The 19,432-nt window shown below is 41.0% G+C and overlaps 1 protein-coding gene across 2 annotated transcripts in view; it reads right to left on the reverse strand.

Annotated features, from left to right (window-relative positions):
* Positions 1–17,357: 17,357 nt before the first annotated feature.
* IFT57 (intraflagellar transport 57) overlaps positions 17,358–19,432 on the reverse strand; it is a 53,895-nt gene continuing 51,820 nt past the window's right edge. Inside the window, exons 10-12 of one of the 2 annotated variants that reach the window (XR_012378255.1) lie at positions 18,615–18,681; positions 17,968–18,073; positions 17,433–17,633 (exon numbers count right to left, since the gene is read on the reverse strand). Coding sequence is in view for 1 of the 2 variants with exons in the window: in XM_025873828.2 (XP_025729613.1) it covers positions 17,455–17,633; positions 18,615–18,681 (246 nt within the window). In the remaining variant the exon portion in view is untranslated. Of the gene's footprint in view, positions 17,634–17,967; positions 18,074–18,614; positions 18,682–19,432 lie in introns of both variants that reach the window. The other variant, XM_025873828.2, reaches the window with a different exon arrangement.

Genomic DNA, 19,432 nt, shown 5'->3' on the forward strand with positions numbered 1-19,432 from the left:
TGGGGGAAAAAATCCATGAATTCTCTGTGCTGTATTCCCCTAGCGCTGGAGTTCTGTCGTTCTCATTGATCAGTAAACTTGGCCTTGGCTGGCTGTTGTTGCTGATCTTCGGGGGGGGGGGGGCTGTCGCTCTGGTTCTCAGGTGTCTTTGCCGGAGGCAGAATTGCCCCGCCCTTGCCAGGTCCGGGTTAAGTAATCTGCTTGGGTTTGCTCTCCGGAGCTTTTGTTCCCTGCAAGCTTTCCGTACAGCTTTGGAGAACAAGAGTGAAAATGGCAGCCTTCCAATCTCCACCCCAGAGGAGCTGAGAACTTGGGGCCCCACTCCTCAGTGAGCCCCCAGAGAAAAGCAGTTAATCACTCCCGTCTCCCCGGTCTCCGGCTTCACTCCGTGCTCACTCGGCCTGTGACCGAGCATTTCTATCTCTGGCACACAATCCCGTGTGGAGTCTCCAAACCCAGCAGATTCCTGCAGTGAGCTCCCGTGCTGCTTCTCCTGGGAGAGGAAGGGGAGTCTCCCTGGATCTGCCGCTTGTTGGGCCCCTGCGGGAAAAGCAGTGGCCCAACTGGGCCGCGGATCACTGTTTATGGCAACCCCGAGCTGACAGCCTGCGCCTTGGCTCCGTCTCTGCAGCCGCTTCCCCACTCCGATACATGGGAGCTCTGCTGCACTCCCCGGTCTTTCTGTGACCCCGAGGGTCCTGAGACCACACTGTCCCAGCGAGGGTTCCACTCCCCACTTAGCCACTGGAGTGACGTCCCTCAGCGGAGCCAACTTCTAAAAGTTCCGATTTTGTGCTCTGCTGTTGTAGCACTTCTGGGTAGCGGCTGACGGAGGCTCCCTCCCCCCCCCAGGTCTATCTTCCCAAATATCGCTTCAGATTCACTTCTCCCCACGTTCTACCTTCCAGAAAGTGGTCGCTTTTCTGTTCAGAGAGTTGCTGCTATTCTTTTCTTCGATCTCCTATTGAGTTCGTAGGTGTTCAGAATGGTTTGATCCCTATCTAGCTGAATTCCTGGGACCAGACAAAATTTAGGTCTCCTACTCCTCCAAAAGTCCCCTACCTTAGAACCCCCTCAATCCTTTGTGGGCAAACCAAACAGTTGGTCATTCTCAAAAGGGATTACAGGATGCATGGGTAGAGCCTGATGCTTCTGCTCTAGTAGATGCATGAATATCCCCAAGCTGGGGTAAATGGGGCCTGCAGGGCCCTCCAGAAGCCTCTTTATAAGAGGCCAGGGATGCTAGAGATCAACTAGCTGCTGCTGATTCTTTTAATGATAAGAGCCTGTGACCTTTAACAGGTATAAATGGTTTCAAACTATTTCAGACACTGTGGTGGGTCTGAGGATGATCAGAGTGGGGAAACATCTTCTAGTTTGGCAGTGAGAGGCATGTGTGAGACAAGAGGACAGAAAGCACATTGGTATGACCAGGAGCTGGGCTGGAATGTGAAACTCGGCACAGAACACATGGCACAGCATCATCTCCAGATCTAAAGTGGATGAGAGACAGGCTGAAAACCGGGAGTTAGAGGAAGGGTGGGGACAGGCAGAGATGAATTTATGGTTAGTCAGGGTTTTTTTAAAAAAGAATTTTGGTCCAGAATGATCATTTCTGGATGTTTTCTGCTCAAAGGAGTTTATGGATAAAAATAAAGGTGAAGGGTAGTCATGTGAGTGGCGAGGCTGGGGGCTCTAGTGGGGGAAGAAGTGGAGTCCCAGTCACCTCAGTTACAAGCAGAGAAGCTGGTGTATGTAATTAACAGAGTCGAAATAAAGAATTTATTAGCAATAATGAGAAGCCTTCAATGAGAGAAGGCAAAGATAATGGGGGAGACTTCATTAAGGCTTATAGATGAATGAATGGTTTGAGGACAATGAACATAAATATGTTCATTTCATCTCAGAATATCATAGATAAAAGGGATGTTTTGAAACCAAGAAAGAAATGCCTATAGGATAAACGAAGGAAATGATATTTAAATTAAATTAAAAAAAAGAAAATATATGGAAGAAGCTTCCAAGAGCGCGTAACACTTAGCCTAAATTGGTAAAGAGGTTCGAGACAAGTTTAGGTAGTTTAGTGAGTACAAATCCATCTCTGATTAATAGGGAAAAGCATTGAAGATTTTCCTGTTTGTTTTTTCATTTTTATTTTATTTGATTTAAATATTTAGAAAATGTAAAAGACCATACAGTGAAGACTTGCTCTCTTGGACCTGTCCTACGTCTGCCCAGCCCCTGTGTCTCCCAACATGTAATCTCTATTATGGGTTTCTTCTATGTCTTTAAAAAAATGGAGGGCGGTGGGAGGGATGGGGAGGCTGGGTGATGGACATTGGGGAGGGTATGTATTATGGTGAGCGCTGTGAATTGTGGAAGACTAATGAATCACAGACCTGTACCCCTGAAACAAATAATACATTATATGTTAATAAAAATAATAAATAAATAAATAAATAAATATAAAAAAACTTTGTAAAGTGCATATAAAAGCAAATAAGAATAAGTTCTTTGAAGGTAGGGAGTTTAGTCTGTTTTGTTCACTGAATATATATACTCCATGCCTAGAAAAGTTCCTGGGATATTGAAGGTGTTCAAGAAATATATATTAAATGATCAAATATATTCACCTTCACAATTTCTAAACAAATAGTGGCATCCTATACTCACTCACTTGTATGCATCTTGCTTTATTTATTTGACACTATGTCCTCAAGATTTTTCCTTATTGGTACACGAGGACCTCTTTCATTCTGTTTTTTAGACCCAAGTTATGTTCCATTGTATGGATGTACCATAATTTATTCGACCAGTCTCTTATTAATGGCCACATAATTCGTTCCCAAGTTTTTGTTATTACAAACATCATAGCAATGAATGATCTTATGTGAATTTTTGCATTTGTAGGATAAGTTCTCCAGAAGTGCAACACCAGTTTTTGTTTTGTTTTTTGTTTTTTTAATCACAGTGTTTATTTTTCAATAACAGTATAAATAGCAAATATTGGTGAAGTTAAGGGAATTTCAGAAATGTTTGTTAATATAATATGTACATTTCTATGTGTAACACCAGTTTTTAAGAAGTCATGTCCTCGGGGCACCTGGATGGCTCAGTCCGTTAAGCGTCTGCCTTCAGCTCAGGTCATGATCCCAGGGTCCTGGGGTTGAACACCATGTCGGGCTCCCTGCTCAGTGGGGAGCCTGCTTCTTCTTCACCCTCTTCCCCTCCCCCTCCTGCTTGTACTCTCTCTCGTTCGCTCTGCTCCTCTCAAATAACTAAAATCTTAAAAAAAAAGGCATGTCCTCCCCCAAATATTGGTGACAAAATTCTCAATCAAATAGAACACTGATCTACCTGGCATGACATTTCTTGTGTTCTTTTCAGTGTCATTGGGGTTGCTAATGCCAGGTGTCTTTAGCCTGCTTTTTAAAAAAGCACAGAGATTTGCAGAAAGAGAAACTGAGCAGTGTCGGAAGCGGTGAAATTGACACATGGATGCTCAAGATCATGCTGAAAGATCAGAGGGGGCCCAAATCTAAAATCCCAGAAATTCCCACAAATCTTGTGTGGCCATTGCTTGGGTCTCTAAACTGGCTGTCTTTGCTGTGAGGTATAGGCTTTAATTGCTATTGTCTGATAATCCACATCTGTGCTTTCAGTGTTTTTCTAGGGACGTTTGAGAATCCAGGCCAATACATAATGGCTTCCTTGACAATCTTGCTTCATCATCGCCTTTCGTTTCAAAGCCCCAAGGCTTTGATTTGATTATTTTGGTCAGACTGTGACACTGGGGACATCGGGCTGAAATGACAGCCTCCCACTCGCTTTATCTGAGCGTTGCTTCTTACAGGGCCACAGGACATGGATGAGGGTGCAGTAAGAAGACAGTCTCTGAATCCTTAACCCTGTGCTTCTCTTCACTGCCATGTTTCCATCTGAGACGTGAAGATAATGATACATGCCCACACCCTTTGAGGACGTGGTGGTGAATATTAATGAGATAAGCTTCAAAATGCAGTTTGAGCTCTTCAGGCCTGAGGTCCTTGATAAAAATTGGGTACTAGAATCAGGGAGATAAAAGAGCACAGCCCAACCATGACCATTTTTCATTAGAGAGTACCTTACAACAGTTCTGTGCCTCTAACAATACCTAGGACCTGGCGGGAGAGTGCATTCGTATTTTTAATATCTTGCCTTATCGTCTTATGTCCTTGCTGCCAGGGACTGTGGGTAGTTTATTCAATCAGCAGATGTGTTTTGAATGTTCACTGGGTTCCGATGGAGGCGTCAGTCTCGGGAAGAACCCGGGGCTGTGGGCTGGGAGGGCTGCTTCGGGCAGACTCCGCTGCACCCATGTGGGTGCGAGGCGCAGTCCACCTCTCCTGAGCCCCTGTTGCCTGTTCGTTAGAGCAGAGAGATGAGCTCTGCCCTGTGCATCTCTGTACCTGAACGGGGACATTCAGTGAGAGTAGAAGTACAAGCTTGTTCAGTAGAATAAGGCCAACTAAAAATGAGTATGAACGTTTAGACGGGGTACTTCCTCAAGTTGGAAAGAAAACTGAGATGTCAGGAAACAAAGACTGCCTACTCTAAGCCAAGGCTTCCCATCCGCAGCTGAACTATAAACCAAGAACATATCTACATTTTTTACTGTGATACAGCAAAATCATATAGGCCTACATATGTGTCAAATATGTATATAGGAGATCTGTAAAACAGGCATATACAGATTATAAAATAGAGAGATATCAATTCTTCGATAATGACGACAACAAACAGAATCTTCCTTTTAGTTAGTACACATTGAATTGGCCTATAAGGGGAGTTGGTTTTCTGTCTCCTGAAAGAACCAGGAAATGTCGGAGGGGCCCATTGCCAAACTCAGAGCCCTGCCAGCATGCTTTCCAGCCCTGGCAACAGTCCCGTGGCCTTGGGATGGCCTTACGCGCCTGGTACAGATTCTGTTCCAAGAGCTCTGAGGGCTCAGTGAGAGGAAAAGTATCAGTTGATGTTTTTTGTTTTTCTTTCCTGAACGTGGATGGCTAACTGGGGCTGGTGACGGCTGGTGGATGTGGTGGTGGTTGGAGTCTAGAGGCAGCAAAAAAGTATTGCTCCCACTTCTGGGCGAAGGGGGCAATGCAGATGAGGGGGGCAGGCAAGGCAAGAATTCCAATAATCCAGTAGCGTTGTATTTCACATTCAGAGCTGCCTCATTTCAGACTCTGTCCCACGGTCGGGACTGGTGAGGCCTGAGGTCCTAAGGAGAGCATCACTCCCCTCGATGTGATTGTCATAGGTACCGATGTAGGCTTCGAGTTGGGGCATTTTCTCATCTTTGGTTAAGCTCTGCAATCGGGATCCTTATGCAAAATTCTCATTTTTGAATGTTGGTGTGTGTGGACGGACGTACTCAGACGTACATCCACAGGTCATTATGTGAGAGAAACTGGTGTGGGCTCCCTAGGGGTCCTTGGACCTTTGGGGTTGGGGAGCAGAGGGCGGTGTCAGCCCAGAGGAGCGGACATGGTTAGAAACTAGCCCTGTGGCAGCATGGTCACGTTCTCTCCTTCCCGAGCTCAGCCTGACCACCAAGGTGGGGATCGAGAGGCTTCTGGGCCACAGTGTAAACATCTATCACCTTCCTGGGGACTGGCAGTTGAAGGAAGGCACCTTTAGCACTGTTTTGGATTCCCCATTTGTTTGGTCAAAGTTCATGGGTCCCCCTGGCCAGAAGGGAGTTAACATGTGGATCATGGGACTATGCTCTGAAAGCCATGTGAGTTTCTAAAAGCAACGACAGGAGCCATATTACAGGAAAGGGGGGGGGGGTCTGTGAGGTGGAAGTCAGGGTGACCCCTAAAACTACATAAAGCTGGCCACTTCTAATTAGGGGAAAAGGTCACAGGCTGGTGATTACATCTTCGTGTAAAACGGCAGCACAACAACAGGCTTCCTATAAGATGATTCTGAGGAAGTGGTTTGCTCCAGAATCAGAAGGTTAGGGATAAATAATACCAAATGATTCGTTGTCTTGCTCCTTTGGACTCCCTGGACTTTCCCAAATGGCTAAGCAACGGGCGAGAAAGCATCTGCCGAGGCACAGGCTACAACTCTGGATTTGGAGAGAGCACTTCTGCTCAGCTGATTATTTCAGTTTTCTCACCCATAAAAGGATATGGCCAAAAAACACTTTTTCAATACTCTGCAAAAGCCAATTTGGAAGCCAAAGGCTTAATTCTTTTCTCTCACTGTTAAGCCTGTATGTAGAAATCAACCACATCTAATTTAATCACACCTGCTTCTATTTTGATGATAAGATCAAAGGATGTATAAGCTAAGGAATATAAACCCAGGGAAGGAAGGAGGCGGGCCAGAGGTGGTGAGTACGAGCACACACTGAGCACCTAATAGGTACAATCACATACATTATCCTATTTAATACTCGCAACCTCCCCAGAGGGAGGCCCTGTTACCATCATCTTACAGTGAAGCGAGTTTTCTCTTTGAAGGTTTGTTCCAGTTACAAATAAGTGTGTAAAATAAAAGTCATACACAGGAAATGAAGGAAGAAGAGCCATGTGAGGCAACATTAGAAGCTACATTCTCCTCGCTTGCGTTTATCTGATTAATCCTTCTTAGTTTCCTTCCTCTGGCCCGTCCTTATGGGTGAGCATTTCCAATTCTTGGTCCTTTCCCCAGTCTGTTTCTGCAAGTGCTTGCCTGCTCCAGGCTTGAGGTACAGCCTCCTGGGAGGGGAATCCCATCTCTGGTCCTGATTCTGTCCTACATTCCAAAGCCATGCCAGCCTTGCCCACTCCCAGCTAGCCACCTGTACACATAAATGTGTTGGGGTTGACCTGCTCATGGCCAACTGGTGTGTCCTGGGCCGGAGTCATTCCAGCCTTGTCCGGAATCTCAGTGAGATTAGAACTAAATAGCATCTCCCCAAACCAAGAGGTCAGAAATCTGACTGAAGGGAGCAGTTTGGGATGAGCAGTACCTTCTGGAAATAATGCTTGGAGGCTGCCGAATGGTTTCTGGAGGGCCATGCGGTTTTCCAGTGTCCTGGACTTTAGGGATTCCCCTCCAAGATGTGGTCACTGCAGGAGGGATCCCACCCAATATCCTTACCTACTTCCAGTTTCCCCACCAGCCCCGGGCCTGGGGATGACCAGACCTGACTCTCACTCTCCATGACCTGCCATTACCTAGGTTGTTAGCATTTGGTATCATGCCAACTCTGATCCCTGGCCTGTTGCCCCTGGATCGAAACTCCCAAACTCCCACTTACTGATTCCAAACTGGACTAAAACTTGACATCCTCAGGCAGACTTGGTCTTTGCCATCCCGGCCTCCTCCAAGGAAATGAAAGCTTCGTCCTTTTCTCATATTCCGTATTAGTCTCTAGGCAGACTCCTCCACCATCTCCCATTACAAGATGTCCCATACCGACTTTTGACTGACAGTATTTGCAGCTCTTTGAGTGTATCCACATGATGGTTTCAACATGCTCCGAATACAACAATGTTCAGATCAACCATGTAGGGTCTCTCTCCTGACCCTGAATCTGGTTCCTTCCTCACGTGTATTATGTAAGGAGGGCCAAAGGGGACAGGCATAGAATAGCGTCGTTGTCAGCCACAGGTGCCAAACTTCCTTGCTTTTCTCCACTGATACCTCTCTGGAAAGTCATGGCTGGCACCCTCTCTCCCTCCTCTCCTCAGCTCCCTCTGCACTTTTTGTGTGGCAAGAATTTCTGAGTTTGCCACTAACTGGTGATATGGCTCAATTTTCTCTTCAGGGCGTTGTGATGATGTAGTATGTATATTAAATTTCTTGCAACATAGTAGCTGCTCAATAAGTGGTATTTATGATTTAAAAAATTAGTACACTATAACCAACTTGATTTACTTTTGCCCTTCGATGTCATATCATCTTTCATTTCTCAGATTGAAGGTTTATGGTATAATGGGTTCAAATTCTGAGTCCACTCTTATATGGCTTTGGGCCTATTACTTGGCTTCTCTGGACCTCAGTTTCATATCTGTAAACTGGAAATAATAACCTCCCTCACTGAGGTGCAAAATAAAATGTGATATTATAGATAAAATGTTTAGCACAGTGCTTGACATACATAGTTATAATAATGATCATTATCACTGTCTTTGTGCCTTTGCTCACATTAGTCCCTCTTTCTGGAATGCTGCTTCTCCTCTTTCCATTTTGCAAAATTCTGAAAGACCTGGATTCTTCCCTCCCAGTGGATTCATGTCTCCTCAGCTGTGCTCTACTGTATCCATGCTTGTTATTATATTTTATTTATCGGATTATGTCTATTTGATTTACCACTTCTCCTGCTTGACTCCTTATCTTGGCATTCAAAATCTTCCATTTCATCTTCCTTTTTTTCCTCCCAGTGTACCTCACTCAAATCCTTCCTCTCCACCATCTGATCCCTTAATGCCCTTCTGTATTCCCATGACTTTATGTCTTTCCCTCTGCCTGGAATGGCCATTGTTGTTTTTCTTTGCTTTCGGAATCTTACTCATCTGTCAAGGACGGACTCTAGGAATTCTTCTCTATTTCCTCCAAGTTAAAATTGCTCCTTCACCCAACTCAATACCAATTGGTTTATTTCTCTATTTTGAAAGTTACCAGTAAAATGTTTTAATTAATGCACGTATCTTTCACATTAGATTCTGAGCTCTTGAAGGGAGCGATTATGTCTGATTATTTGTTTCCTCTATTATCTACTACTGTGCTCAAAATATAGTAGTTATCCATCACATTTTTGCTGTATTTGTACTACGTAAGTGTACTAAACAGTATCTGCCTAAAGCAAGAGGTCAGAAATACGAATGAAGGTAGCACTTCTAGATCAGCAGAACCTTCCGTAAAGGTCGTGGATTGCTGAATGGTTTCCAAGAGTCAAATGAATAGGGAGTTTAAAATCTGTCACAATCTCTATCTGAAATAAAATACCCAGTCATGAACATTAGTATAGGCTAACATTTCATAACTAATGAGGCCCCGGAACATAAGAGAAATCAGGTCAGATGCCAGGGAAATATGTCAGTAAAACTAAGAAAAACATAATAAACTCTGGCTACGATTTTTAGTCCCTGTATATTATGTAGAATCATTACTGAAATTTATGGTTGTGGAAAACTGGCCAGTTTCAGTTTCAGCGTGGTTGAGTCAGGGACATTTCCTGTTATCAATAGGAAGCTGCTATACAATTAAATGGATCAATGATGCAGTGAACTGAATTAGTTGTTTTTTTATAGCAAGTAATTGGACTAGTTGTGCATTCTACATTTTTCAGTTGTACAAGCATGATCTTTGAATCTATCATGAGGGAAGATACTTGGGCTGCTTTAGCCTATTGATTTGAGAGGCAGTAAAAGGAACTGGGTTTAGTTGGAAAGGCAGTAAAGTTCCATCAATAAAATGGTACAGGGGATGCACATTTGACACACTGAGTGGCTTTATGGAGACTTAATGATTTTTTAGAACAATTTGCAAATCTGATCTAATTCAATTTGTACTATAATAATCTACCTTAAACTATGGTGGAACATTCTTTTATATATTTACTGCATTTGGTTCTGGTCTACGGAACATTATAATACTTCTTATTAGTGGTATGTTGGTAAACCGGCTTTTTGTTTTGTTTTTGTTTTCTTGAGGCCCTGATTTTGAATGTTTTCCTATTTCCCTGGTGTAAATACTCCCATTATGCACTGGCTTTAACCTACCAACAGTTTAACAACTGCTCTCAAAGTTTCTAAATATCTGACAATCAGCTCTTAGGAACTGGTACACCGTTGCAAATTATTTAAATAGTGTAGGAGAGCCTGCTAAAGATTTAAAATCATGCCATTTTAGAATAAGAAGCACTCAGTATATCCTAGTCCTACTCCCAACTTTCTAGAAAAAAAAAATATTGACACTGAGGATAAGTGATGTCCTAAAAGTTATGAAAAAACTTACTCGCAGGCTTGTGGTTGGAATCAAGGTGTCTGGATTTCCCATTCAGTAATCCATGCAAAAGCCTTTAAATAGGGAGTAGAGAAAAATAGTCATTGAGCATGAATGGAAACGTGACTATATAATGTTGCTTTGGGATTCGGGTGGTAAGGATGAGTGACAGGAGCTGTGAACCTGAAGTCCCATAGAGCTCCTCCAAGCTGTGTTGGGAACCATCCAGGTTCTCAGTACAAAACTGAGGTTTGTAATCCTGGTTTGAAAATGGGTAGGCCACTTGACCTTTTTGGGCACTGGCTTTATGATTTTTTTTTTAAGTGACAATTTTTAATATTAGTATGTCTCAAACCCTAGTGTGTATTAAATAATCTAGGATACTTAGTAAAAATCACCCCAGGTGGGGCTAATGTTAAGATAGTCCATAGGCCAAACTTCAAGAAAACTAGTTTAGATCCTTTTTAAAGAGCTCTTCAGATCCAAGGTGCCTTATCTGTTTACTGGTAAGCAAGGACAGTTTCCAGAGTGGTAACTCCCCGAAGTAGTTCTTCAATTAGCTGTATCAGTCATCTGAACAGCTTTTTTATATTTCTGGCCTCTCAGTCCCACCCAAGAACTATCAAGTAAGAATTGAAGGGTTAGAGGGCTAGGAAGTTGTTGTTTTGTTGTTGTCGTTGAAGTTGCCTATTCGATTTTGATGTCCAGGCAGAGTTAGGAACGTCAGGTGTTGCTAGCCTAGAGAATGTCTTGCAGGGTAAGAAAGTGGTAACTCGTTGCTAACTGCTGACCCACAGGGAAGGGGCTATGCACAGGGGCTTTAAACCTATGTGATAGCATCTCAAGTGGGGGATGGGAAGGAGCAGGTGATAGGTTCCAGGCTACTGTCTGATGGTCAGCTGGAAAGTGTCCTTGTAGTACTTGGCAGCATGAGGACAAAGTGTGGAAGGGGTCTGACACAGTCCTGATATAAGGCGTTGATGGTGAATCAGCAAGTCCTAAGTTTGAACTTTGCATGTCTATATCAAATGCACACAATTATGTAAGTCTAACACTTGAGACATGTTATTTAGGACACATCTAGATGAGCATGGTTCTTGTCCTCCTCTCTTGTATTTTAAAAAAGGCTTGTCAAAAAACCCAAACAAATAGACTAGTGAATCCAAACTTGTTCTTACTCTTTAAGATGTCATTTCTGCTTTTAAAATATAAAGTTTTAGGATTTATGGCTTGGTTGTTAGGCACATTAAGTTTTGAAAAAGGTAAAGCTATGACAATGGTTGCTATTTGACCACAAAATAGGGCAGTACCTTCTAACTACTGTAATTACGTTATTATTAAAGACTGCTTTACAGGAAAAACAAAAAGCCTTTTTGGCAGGCATAGAAGAGTTTTAAGAAGAAAAGCATTTGGCCATGTCATCCTAGGTTCTCCACAAAGTCTCCCAAATCCTCAAAGTCTACTGACACTCAAAGAGCATTGCGTGCATATTAATCATCCACGCAGGAGAGTTATGAACCAGAGTGACATGTGTCTCATCTTCCTACACAGATCCCTGGCAGATCCCTGGTTCTAATAAAAGGTTGAAAATAATCTCAAATTTGTACACTGATTTTCACATGCTCATTTACCTAAATCTGCATTCTCAAAGTGTGTTCTTGGATGAAAAGGATCTGTGATTACATATTTGTAAAAAAAAAAAAAAAGGAACTATATATACTCACTATTTGCAGAATCACAATGCAGATGAGAAGTCCTAAAGAAAATGAAGCTTGTTTAACATTTTTAAATGTACTGGTTACAGAAGTTTGTTTTTGGGTAAAACTCATGGGAAATGCTGACCTAGCTAAGCTACAGGGCAGTAGAAAAAAAAAATTCCCTTAGAAGTGTCAAAAACTTGTTCCTATTTGATCAATGAATCAATGATTATAAAAATATGTGTTCAGTGGGCCATATAATTTTATTAGGGAGGTCATATTATTTTAACAAGTTGATTTTCTATTTGATTCAGAGGGAGGCTAGCTTCTATATAGAGCATATAATTTCTAAGAACCATCATTTCTTAAGCTTTATATTTTGAAATAATTTCAGGGTTATAGAAAAATTAATAAAAAATACAATGGAAAGGGGTTAATATCCAAAATGTATAAAGAACTCAAACAGCTCAACACCAAAAAACTCACAAGTACTCTGATTAAAAATGGGCAGAGGACCTGAATAGACATTTTTCCAAAGAAGACATACAGATAGCCAACAGACATATGAAAAGATGCTCAACATCACTAATCACCAAAAAAATTAACATGAGATACCACCTCCTGTCAGAATGGCTAAAATCAAAAATATATGGAATAACAAATGTTAGTGAGGAAATGGATAAAAAGGAAACCGTGTGCACTGTTGGTGGGAATGCAATTTGGTACAGCCACTGTGGAAAACAGTACAGATGTTCCTCAAAAAATCAAAAATAGAATTACCATATGATCCCAGTAATTCCACTACTGGATATTTTCTCAAAGAATACAAAATCACTAATTTGAAAAGATATATGCACGCTTACGTTTATTGCAGCAGTATTTACAATAGGCAAGATATGGAAGCAATCCAAGTATCCATAGATCAATGAGTGGATAAAAAAGATGTGGTATATATTATATATATATATAATATATATACACACTCCATATATAGATAGATAGATAGATAGATTCCATTGTGGTATATATATATGTATATATATATATTCCATTGCATTTATATATGCAATGGAATATCACTCAGCCATAAAAATGAATGAGATCTTGCCATGTGCCACAACATGGATGGACCTAGAGGGCATCATGCAAAATGAAATAAGTCAGAGAAAGACCAATACCTAGGATTTCACTCATATGTGGAATTTAAGAAACAACAACAACAACAACAAATGAGCAAAGAAAGAAGGGACAGACTAAAAAACATACTCTCAAATACAGAGAACAAGCTGGTGGTTGCCAGCGGGGAGGTGGGGAGAAGGGATGGGTGAAATATATAAATGGGTTTAAAAGCACGTATCTTGATAAGCACTGAGTAATGTGTAGAATTGTTGAATCATTATGTTGTACACCTGCAACTAATATAACACTGTATGTTAACTATACTGCAATAAAAAAAAGCTGCACCTCCTTTAAAAATACAAGATTTCCAAAATGTTAACAATTCACCATATTTTTTCATCATCCTCCTTCTCTTTATATATACGTGACTACACAAACACACACACACACCCCCGCATATCTTTTTTTTGAGAATCATTTGAGAGCAAGGTGCTGACATGATACTCCTTTACCTCCAAATATTTGCGTGTTTTAGCAAAAACAAGGATATTCCCGTACATAACCATAGTATAAATATAAAAAATTAACATTATTTTCTTTTTTAAAAGATTTTATTTATTTGAGAGAGAGAGAGAGAGCATGCACAAGTATGGGGTGGGGGCGGGATGGGGAGAAGCAGGCTCCCCGCTGAGCAGGGAGCCCGATGTGGGACTTGATCCCAGGACCGTGGGATCATGACTTAAGCTGAAGGCAGATGCTTAACCGACTGAGCCACACAGGTGCCCCTAAAATTAACATTAATACTATTATGCAATTTACAGAGTTTATTCAAAATTTACCTATCTCAATAATGTCCTTTTCTAACAACAACAACAAAAAACGTCTTTCCTGGTCCACGATCCAAACTGGAATCACTTGTTGTGTTTTAATAATTGTCTCTTTAGTCTCTAATTTGGAACAGTTCCTCAATATTTCTTGTTTTTCATGTTTCTTGTTTTTCAATATTTCTTTTGTACAATGTCCCTTCACTGGATTCGCCTGATGTTTCCTCATGACTGGATTCAAGCTATGCGTTTTCAGAAGGAACCCCATAAATGTTTGTCCTTTTTGGGAGACACATGATACTGACTTGTCCAACTACTAGTGATGTTAACTCTCGATCACTTAAAGTGGTGTCTGCCAGGTTTTTCTTCTGTAAAGTTACCATTTTTACTCTTCATGGAATATTTTACCTAGTTTGAGACTATGTAAATATTCAGATTTTCATTAAATTCTCACCTAGTAGTTTTAGTATTTGTCAACCTAAATAAAGAGGTAAACTGAGGCAAACTCGAATTACTGGAAATTGAGTTTATTCAGGAATAGCAGAGGAACAACAATTCAGGACACACACTCAAGCTATAGGTGAATCTGTTGAGAGTTCAGGATGGGCTGTAGTTTTGAACAAGGATTGCAGACAGGAAGACCAGCCAGAGTCCAGGCAGTAAGTTCATTAGCTTGAGGATAGGGAGATATACTTGACCTATGTTCATTGGTCAGGAAATAAATGTGGGTCTTCTATAAATTAGGCATTTATGAGAAATCAGTCTCTCAGTTCCTAAATTCTGTTCTGAGGGTACATGGATGAGAGTCCCCATTTCCTATCCTCTGGTTCCATTTTAGACTGAAATCCTTTCACATATCCTTTGATGATTCTTGCCCAAAACAATTACTACTATGGTAATTGCCGGATGGCAATTTCTAAATGCAATATTCTTTTTACATTAGCTGTCATTCTCTTGTAAGGAAGACCTTGCTCTTCTTCCACTGATTCACTTATTTCGTCAACATTAAAAATAAAATACGCAGTTATTTTACTAGCAAAATTAGTTTACTCAGAAATAGCAGAGGAATTGCAATACGGGACTTGCAAGCTATGGTGAACCATAGGCAAATCTGAAGAGACAAAGGGAAAGTCAGCTTTTATTAGGTTTGAGGAGGAAACTGGGGAGGGTTGTTTTGAACAAAAGGTCATGGGAGAAGCGCAAGAATTTAAGGTTGTGGCAGTTTCTCATTGGCTGCGAGCGACGGTTAGTGCTTTGTTGCGGCTGGGAGGGAGCTTCCTTTTTTTCTGAAAAGCAGAAAATGAAATTCCTATGTGAAAAGTGTCTTTCCTTGTCAAGATAATTCTTATCTTCCTTCTCTCTGCTAGTTATGCAGGCTGCAACAAGTGGTACATACATGAGAGCTCCCCTTCAGGCTGTCTGACTCCATTATTTTAAGTGAGGTTTCCTTCATTAATTTTCACAATTTCTATCTGAATGGACTCACGGTTTCTTGTTTTATTCATTACTATCATTATTTATTTTAATGTTCAGTTGTCCCAGATTGGCTGGTGGGATGCCCCTCAATCTGCCTGTGTCCTTTAGCCATTTTCCCATCATTCTTTGAGCACTTCTTTGCTTTCTGGCAGAAAGGGATATTCCCGCTCACATTGTGCTTTTCCTGCCCCAGCCCAGGAATCAGTCATTCTTCTAAGAAGCCTGTTTTTGTTTTGAGTAGAAAATTTTAAAACCAAGAACTGAATGTGAGGCATTCTCACTGTTACTGCACTGTCACTGCTTCTAGGCCCTCTTAGAGGACAGAAATAGTAAATACATGCGTGGGTGTATACGTGGGTTTCTACATACTTATTTCTGTTAATCCGTATGTATTAAAAAACCTTGTGCCTACTGATGCTTCCAATTCCAATCCAATACCACAGAGGGGGAATAACATCATTTACAATTACTATCTTGAAACTACGTCAAAACTCATAGACTTGAAGTCATTAAATTTGCCATGCTGTACAATAGGAACTATGAGACATTCTGGAACTGGGTAATGCCAGTCATCCACCCATCCTCTTAGAAACTCATGCTCGGTGTGCTAGGTACTGGCTAGAAATATGGAAATGAAAAAGACTTTCTCTCTTTTCTCAAGCAGCTCAGTCTATGAGAGAGGGTAGGAGAAAATAGATAATTACCATGAAGTGCAATAAATTCTCTATTAGAGGTATTCAGTGTTCTATGGGAATGGGGGGGGGCGGGGGGGCGGCTACCTAAGCCAAACCGAGTAAACTAGATTGCTTTGGAGAAGAAAATAAAAATAGGTCGCCCACATTACTTGCTGGAAGAGTTCTTAGATTACTGCATGTTTACACAAAGTGAAGAGTGTGCTTTTCTTCTGAGCAAAAGTACACTTTATGGAGAGCTCTAATTTATCTAGAAGAGTTCTCTGCATTGATTGAATTCATCAAAAATCTGCAAGCATGACAGTATCTAGGCAGGAAAGTTCCAAGGGAATCAGTGTTCACTTGTGAGACCCAAGTTGGGGTTTCCCCTCTTTCTTCCAGGCCCCACTCAATGGCCATAAAATAAGGGCAGTGAAAGTTTGGATTTTTTTCAACTGCCTATATCCCAAACTAAATGAACTGACTTATTTGCCATTACATTTATTGTCACCCTCTTGAGCCAGAGAACAGTTTACACATCCTGATTTTCTTTTATCTAAACTTAAATTCAAGAAGAGTATGAAGGAGAAAAGAAGATTTGTGTGCATGTGTCATCTACAAAGTAAAGACAGAGGCAGAAAATTGGGGGGAGAAAATATTAGGATAAAAATTGAGAAAGGGATTTTATTATTTTTGTTGTCATATATATAGTGTTCTTATCAAAATTTACCTCTAGATTTTTCTTCTTTTTAAAACATAAATGCGGGCTATCTTCTGGTTTGTGCTCTCTTTCCCAGTCTTCCTCAGTTGTTAAGTCTGGTCACTCTAATATTGCTTGCTTCACCAATTTACAAGTCCCGGACTAGAAAGTTGCTCAGTACAATGTGCAAGAAAAGATCACCAGAACCAGGAGCCTGATCTTCACATGTCTTGCTATCTCCCGTTCTGCTGCTTTAGTACAGCCGATTCCGCAGAAAAAAGTAGAACCGAGACATATATATGCCTTTTTTGTCACTACAGAGTCAAACATGACTGAAATGTTTGTTTGCTTATTAGGTGGCCTTAGATCAGAGAAGATATAAAATCATTCTGGTTATGAAATACTCCTGATAAATAATAAACTTCAAATGTTAATAAGGACACTGAAGTTTTCTCGTATGCTTTTTAAAAGAAATGTAATTTTAGGTAACCATAAAGCTGAGGCAAAGGTAGTTTGGGTTCTTAGAAAGAATCCCCAGTCCTCATTAGGGGCCGCCGGGTGCAGAAGGACTTGTGCTCACTGCAGAGGTGGATCAAACTGAAGGTGCCAGGCTTGTGTCAAAGGTCCGCGTCGCTTGTGAGACCCAGCAGCAGGAGTCCCTGCAGAAAGCATGGGTCATACACACTGGCTTCCACAAGGAACAACAAGGAAAATATGCCACTGAGTGGGGGTTTTAACATCTGTAATGATTAGTGAAAGCTTCTTTGAAAGTGAGAGTTTTTAATTACTTTATTATATATTAGATTCAATTTAAAGGCTTTAACCATCCGTACACACCATGATACGATATGTATGTGTATATACGTAAAAAAATACCCACCGAACATGCTTTAAGAGGTATAATTGTGTTTTGAAATCTTGCCACATGAAATATACTTTGATATAAAAAAACAACTAATCAGAAGCATGAAAAACAGTATGTTTTAATAAGAGCCTATTGCAGATTCTGGAATGATTGTTGCATGCATGTCCCTAGTCATGTTGGACTTCTCCTTCAGTTTCGACTGGAGTAATGTGTGTTCCACAACACCAATTCTGATGTCCATCTGAACGGTTTCTTGCTTCAGCTTTGTTAAGCTCTGTTTAATCTTTACCAAGGGAGCTGCAAAATGAAAATAACATGCAATAAAAATGTTCGTTTGGAGTATCAGTGTATTACAGAATTGTATGACATTCTCCTCACTTTGTCTTAAGCCAAAAATAGGGTTGAAAACACAGCCAACAACATACTGACATTCACAGAGTTTCGCTGTGGTACCTGAGATTTAGGGTGGGAAATGACACAGCGTTTGATACTGAGGTTGAATTTCCTTCCTTTTCTCGGGGAAGAGTTACTAAAGGGGTATTTAAGGATGTCTTTAATAAATTTTATGGGCTAGAATATTTGTCTGAAGGAAAGGGGATACAATGTGAGAAAAGAAGGAAGAAAGAATTACCTGAGAGGTAGAGATAATGGGCTCATTCAAACATACTGCCAAACCTTTAAACGTCCTCTTTTGAATGATCACTCAGTATGTATCATCAGAACTCTGGAAAATCTTTCTAGAACACAGAAGGGCCTTAGGCAGTGAACTAGGGCCCTGCCAAAGTAACTAGCTCATGATGGAGCATGATTACTAGAGAATTAGTAATTCTTCTCTATTTGACCCCTCTGCCCGGTCAGGCCCACTGGGGGAAGAGAAAGAAAAGCAAAGGTCATCCCATCGCTGTCTTCGTGCCATTTGGGCACACACTTAGTGCTCTTTTGCACATAAAATGGAATAATGAAGCTCCTTTGATGAAAACAGAAAATATTATTTTTTGAAAATTGGAATAACAAAGTGTATATTTAAGTATTTCCCACGCTATCTCTGAATCGACTCAGTTTGAATCAAAAAATCCTAAATAAGGGTAAAAAAAGTATGACTCTCCTCAGCTGACTGATAAGGAAAACAGTACATGGATTATCAGACATCATTTTTGCACCATGTACCTACCTCTCCTCAAATTCATTTTAAAAAGCAGACTCCCGATTTATTAATAGCATTTCTTGAGAAATACTCTCCTCTTGCTCATTTTCCCCTTAGGAGAAGTGTGTACTCACCGCCATCAGTCATGCTGCTGCCTTTTTCTTCCATTTCTTGCTTTACCTTCTCTAGTTCTTCTGTCACCTTTAATTAAAAAAAAAAAAAGTTTCCATGAGCTCTGGATTTTAATAAACTTTCACAATTATTGAATGATGTATTAAGAAAATTTAGACATAATACATCTGTAAAGGAACGCAAAAATATTAGGAGTGTTCTGGACGTAATCTGAATAATAAGATAAAGTAGGCAGATACTCAAAGCTTTTTATCTTCTGAGAGTGTTCCTAACATCGTTCTCAGGCTGTCACATGACAATGAAAAAAACGATCTAAGTTGTGATTTTAGGACCCCAGACACGCAAACCTTGCAGTTACCTCCTAGCAGCTACCGTGCCAGTCCTTTCTGGTTTTTTTAGAGAAGGGCGAGCGGGGGTGGGGGTGGGGAGGGGCAGATGGGGAGGGAGAGAATCTTAATCAGATTCCACGCCTGACGCCGGGCCCCATCTCACCACCCCGCGATCATGACCTGAGCCGAAATCCAGAGGAGGCCGCTCTACCGACGGAGCCACCCAGGCGCCCCCAACCATGCCAGTCTTTAATAATGAGTCATTAGTTAAAACCATATACACATCTTGAGAAGATTTTGGATTTCTAAGGCTTACTAGGTATCTTTCTTAATATTATAGTTTTATAAGAGAAGATGCCATCTTTTCCTCTATAGGACGCTAAAAATAATGTTTATACCATATGGCTGTATATAAAAATATTCCAACTGCTCTATCCAAACCATGAACTCCAGGAGGCATATTGTGCTGTCACATTGGCTCCTGTCTGTAC

This window comes from Callorhinus ursinus, unplaced genomic scaffold (genome assembly GCF_003265705.2).
Source record: "Callorhinus ursinus isolate GAN/ISIS: 27379988/994484 unplaced genomic scaffold, GSC_fseal_2.0 scaffold1, whole genome shotgun sequence".
Taxonomy (NCBI): domain Eukaryota; kingdom Metazoa; phylum Chordata; class Mammalia; order Carnivora; family Otariidae; genus Callorhinus; species Callorhinus ursinus.